Raw genomic sequence first — 5531 nt, 5'->3', positions numbered from 1 at the left:
CGCCATTAAAGTTTGTGTACTGGGGACAGGTCACGAGGTCACACTGGTGCAGGTCTTTTACAGATCTTTTATTAAGGCTGAAGATGATAAAAGCCCACAAGGACTACTCCGCGTAATTATCGATTGTGGCCTGCAATCTATGTTTCCAAATGTCTATGTTGCGCTGCGGCTATTTTTGACTCTGCCTGTAACCAATTGGGAAGGGGAGCGGTCATTCTCTGTGCTGTCCAGGATTAAAAACGAATTGCGGACTAAAATGACGCAACACTGTCTCAAGGCTCTTTCTCTCATGGCAATTGAGAGCGAACTGACCAAATCACTGGACTTTAATGATATCGTGGATGATTTTGCACGAAGCAGAGCCAGGAAAAAAATGCATTGCATAAGGTAAGACTATTTTCTGATTAATTTAGTCTTATAAAGCCATCCTGTGGTTGCTATTATGACACCATAGTGTTGCCAATTGTTTTTGGTTGAAAGCGGTGTATTTTGTTACTGTACATGTACTGTTGTTGGCAGTGGCGTGCAGTCAGGTGAGGCAGGGTAGGCAGTGCCTCACCCAGGCATTTAAGAAAGAAAAAGAATATCAGTCTTTTTTTTTTTTTTATCTATTTAAAAAAAAAAAAAAAAAAATATTTTACTCATTATTCTTAACTTTAATGTGTTAAAATGTTAAAATAAAAATAAATGATGTAAAATGTGTTGTTTTAAAAATATAATGCATGCCCTGGCAACGCCTTCTTTGCAGGGAAGGGCACACTGCTGTACAGCACCACCAGGGCTAACCTAAAGCGCGGCATCCGAGAGGCCAAGGCAGACCACAGAGAGAAGATTGAGGAATGCTTCCTGAGCAACGACTCCAGGCGGATGTGGCAGGGGGTTCAGCACATGACAAACTTCAGAGCCAACAGGCTCACAGCCGCAGAGGACGACCCCCTGCTGGCGGAAAAGCTGAACTCCTTCTACGCCCGGTTCGACGAGGGGCGAACGGAGGTAACCACAACACAAACACCACTCTCTCCAGCTCTCAGCAGCCTCACCCTCACAGAGCATGAAGTGAGACGCGTGCTGAAGGCAGTGGACCCCAGGAAAGCCTCTGGGCCGGATGGCGTCCTGGGACGGGTGCTGAGGGACTGCGCCGACCAGCTGGCCGGGGTTTTCACCAACATCTTCAACCAGTCCCTGTCCCAGGCCACCATCCCACCCTGCCTGAAAACCTCAACTATCCTCCCAGTCCCGAAGAAAAGCACGGTGAGCTGCCTAAACGACTACCGCCCGGTGGCACTCACACCAATCATCATGAAGTGCTTCGAGAAACTAGTCCGGGCCCACATACTCACACGCCTCCCGCCCAACCTGGATCCATACCAGTTCGCCTACAGAGCCCACAGGTCCACAGAGGACGCCATCGCGACGACTCTCCACGCCACTCTATCCCACCTGGAGAGGGGAACAGCTACGCGAGACTGCTCTTTGTGGACTTCAGCTCTGCCTTCAACACCATCCTTCCAGACAGGCTAGTGACCAAACTACTAGACCTGGGACTATCACACTCTATATGTGCATGGATCAAGGACTTCCTGTCCGACCGCCGCCAGAGGGTGCGGGTGGGCTCCCACACCTCCACAGCCCTCAGACTCAGCACTGGGTCCCCCCAGGGCTGCGTGCTAAGCCCCATCCTCTACAACCTCTACACCTACGACTTCACCCCCGTCCACCCCAGCAACTCCATCGTAAAGTTTGCAGACGACACCACCATGGTGGGCTGCATCTCGGGGGGGGACGAGGCGGCGTACAGGGATGAGGTAGAGCAGCTGAGCAAGCTGTGCAAGGTTAACAACCTGCTGCTGAACAAGTCAAAGACCCAGGAAATCATCGTGGACTTCAGGAGGAAAGATTCTGAGATCCAGCCCCTGCTCATCGACGGAGAGAGCGTGGAGAGAGTCTCAACCCTCCGATTCCTGGGGGTGCACATACAGGATGACCTGTCCTGGAAGAACAACACAGCAGCCACCATCAAGAAGGCACAACAGCGGCTCTACTTCCTGAGAGTCCTCAGGAAGGAACACAACAAGCAGGAGATACTGGTGGCCTTCTACCGCGGCGTAGTGGAGAGCATCCTCACCTACGGCATCTGCAACTGGTTCTCCAGCTGCACAACCGCGGAGAGAAATGCGCTACAGAGAGTCGTGAAAACAGCCCAGAAGATCACCGGCGCCCCCCTCCCCTCTCTGGAAGAGCTGTACAACACACGCTGTCTCAGGAAGGCCTCCAAGATCTCCAGAGACCCAACCCACCCTGGGTACGAACACTTTCCCTGGCTGCCCTCGAAAAGGCGGTACAGGACCATGGCCGCAAGGACAAACAGACTGAAGCACAGCTTCTACCCCAGGGCCATCCAGGCCCTGAACACAGCAAAGACCTAGGTTCTGGGCCCTGGACAGTCTGGACGGATTGATGGCAGCTGCTGGATTGAAAAAATCAGGTGTAGTGCTGAGGCACAAATGTGTACATTTCAAGCCTGCAAACTGCGACACTTTAAATGAATGTGCAATAACACTATGTGCAATATGACAACCCTAGTCGTCTTATCTGTACAGTATAGTATAGTGGATAGTGTACATAGCCTTTATTTATGTAAACCAGCTCCTTTCCCTTCTTGTTTTTTTAGTTTTTTTTTCTTTCCTAGCACCAGGGGAGCCACCCCTCCCAAATGTCGTTGTTTGGTACCTGTACTATAGCAATGACAATAAAGACCATAATAAAGACCAGGAGAGTTTGCTCCCAAAGCTAGCTGATTGCTGGCGAGAGGCTGAGGCAGACTGTGCTTGTGCCTCTATGTGCTATGCGAAGTGATAGATAGACCAACGGTTTCGTAGGTTTGCGTAGTCTGTTCTCACATTGTCTTCATTGATGGACGTTGAGGCACCGTGCCACGCTGCCTCTGACAGCATGATTGACAGTTTGCGTTTGGCCTGCCGTAGCGGCATCCTCTGCTGTTCGCGCCGCGGTTCTAAATTTCCCCAGCTAACTTGAGATCAGCATCATGGATATCCAACAGTTAAAAAGATTTTCAACCTTCAGTTTTGAGCAAAAAACTAAATGTGATTGAAAATGGGAGGGCAACACCTGACCTATCTCAATTAACCCAAAGGAAGGGACAGAAGATTGTACGAACATTTCAAACGGAATGGTACAAAAAAAAGGACTGGCTGTGTGGATGTAGCCAGGCTAACAAGCTATTCTGCTTCCCTTGCCTACTGTTCTCGTCTAGCGACAGCGTGTGGGTGAAAGGGGGCTACTGTGGCCTGAACAATTTTCCAAGAGCTTTAGAGAAGCATGAAAAATCCATAGCCCACATCCACTCTCAGATGGCCTTGGAAACCTTTGGCAAAAGTCGCATAGACATGGCCCTGGATGAGCAGCACCGGCTGCATGTTACTGCACACAACGCAAAGGTAAAGGAGAACAGGGAAATGTTGAAAAGCCTAATTGATGCAACATGCTACCTTGCTAAACAAGAATGAGCATTTCGGGGGAACGACGAGAGCAGTAGCTCCATCAATCGTGGGAATTATGTAGAACTTTTACATTTGATGGCAGAAAAGGATGAGAAATTAGCCGCACATTTGCCTACGCATGTTACATATGCTTAAGATAATGTAGGCTATTGCGTGCCGGTTCAAATGCTGTAAATCCTGTGTTGTTAATGCAGGTGAATTTATATTGTCATTGAGCTGTTTTGCGTGCTGCTGTAAATCCTGTTGAGATGCAGGTGAATGTAGGCAATGCCATACAGGCTGTTGCGCTACGCTGTGTAGTTATGAGATAACAATACATGACATTTTTGACCAGCTATTTGATAGTTTAGTATATATGGGCTATGTGATTGACTTTATAGTATAGTATATTAGCCTACATTACATTACAGTCATTTAGCCGACGCTTTTATTCAAAGCGACTTACAATAATTGCATTTAACGTAGGAGTGTACTGCTTTTTTAAGGCAAAATGAAGAATAGCAAACAAAAAATACAGTATAGCAATATAGCAATAGCAATAGCATAGAGAAGAATAGCAAACTAACAATACAATATGTGCTTAAGGGAGGATTCTGGTAGTAGGCCTACTTCTTGAAGAAGTGAGTTTTGAGCCTGCGTTAAAAGATATAAGGGCTATTGATTGCCTTTATAGTATGCGCTATGCCATTTGAAGTCTGGCTGCTGCGTTAATCGCATGATTTTTTTTTAATAGCTCACTGCCTACCCAGCCAATGACCTCACTGCACGTTACTTGTTGGCTTCAATTGAGTGTGGCATGCCTGTGTTGTAAATCCTGTGTCGTTGAAATACAGGTGGATTTTTTCTAGTTATTGTGCTGTTGGCTTTGAGTGTTCCTCCGCTGTAAAACCTGTTGAGATGCAGGTAAACGTAGGCTATGTCTTATATGCTGTTGGCATTGTGTTTACTTGCGCTCTAAAAAATTTTTGTGTTTGCGCTGGGGAGGGGGGGGGGGGGGGGGGCTTTCTACACGTCCAGGCCCAGGGGCCCATTTTTTCATGATCCGTCTATGCTTACCAGTCTTACCACTGTCTCGACCCCAGTCTCACAATGTGAATACACTGAACACCATCGGTTATTATCGACGAATTGCCTCGAAACATTATGAACAACCAGCTCGAACCGTCTCAAAGCGTACAGTGTTTTTGCAGGTCTTGACGACGACTTTGTCGCCGTCCTCAGACTGGATCTCCCCGGAAACGAAGGCTTCCTTCTCGTCTTTGACCCAGCAGGAGCGTTTGATGTCGTAGGGCTTGGCCATGGCCTCCAGCTTCTCCTTCTCCGTGGGGGCCAGGAAGGGCATGGGGTCCACATCGTCCCCGCACTCGCCTTTGTACGGCATGACTGCTGCTGCTGCTGCTACCAACACACACACTCACTCACTCACTCACCGACCCAATACACACGCTCTGGCTGCTGTAGAGAGGCTGGAGGAGAGAGGAGACACACACACACACACACACACACACACAACAAGTTGATTGACTCACTCACTGTCAAAGATTTCCGGAGCACTCACCACCTAGAGCACCAAGTGTTGTATTGATGTGGGATTTACCTAGTATCTAATACTTTGATTGGCTACAAAATGGTCTATTTTCTAGGTCTATAAGACAGAAAGAGAGATTCCTACTTTGTGTGTGTGTCCTGTACTCACCGGAGCAGGAGGCAGAGGTAGACTGGGTATGGGTGTGCTCTGCGCAGCCTTATATACTGGCACCTCTCCTTCCTGATTTGGGCATAACTCTTAAAACAGCCATTACCCAGAGGCCCCGTTAGACTGCTCACCCCGCACGGCCTGGAGCGCTGTCCGGAGCGCTGACAGACGTGAGGCTGGGAATTCTACATTCCGACAGTAACCTTTTAGGGCTTCCGAGCTGGAAAGCCATCTCTCCGTCCCTCCGTCCCTCCATCCCTCTGCTTTCATCACTTAATCACTCTTCTTTAACCATCCGTCTGCTTCCATATCTC

At 48.6% G+C, this 5531-nt stretch overlaps 1 protein-coding gene across 1 annotated transcript in view; it reads right to left on the bottom strand.

The window, feature by feature from the left end:
- Positions 1-4902, bottom strand: part of LOC308166842 (myosin-16-like) — a gene marked incomplete at both ends in the record, with an annotated part of 30706 nt that extends 25804 nt beyond the window's left edge. The window contains one exon of the mRNA XM_080541165.1: positions 4699-4902. Coding sequence (XP_080397291.1) covers positions 4699-4902 — 204 coding nt within the window. The remainder of the gene's footprint in view (positions 1-4698) is intronic.
- Between the last annotated feature and the right edge of the window lie 629 nt (positions 4903-5531).

This window comes from Nansenia antarctica (assembly GCF_963989245.1).
Source record: "Nansenia antarctica genome assembly, chromosome: 10".
Taxonomy (NCBI): domain Eukaryota; kingdom Metazoa; phylum Chordata; class Actinopteri; order Argentiniformes; family Microstomatidae; genus Nansenia; species Nansenia antarctica.
The sequence above is the reverse complement of the archived record's forward strand: the minus strand, read 5'-3'. Positions and strand labels throughout refer to the sequence as shown.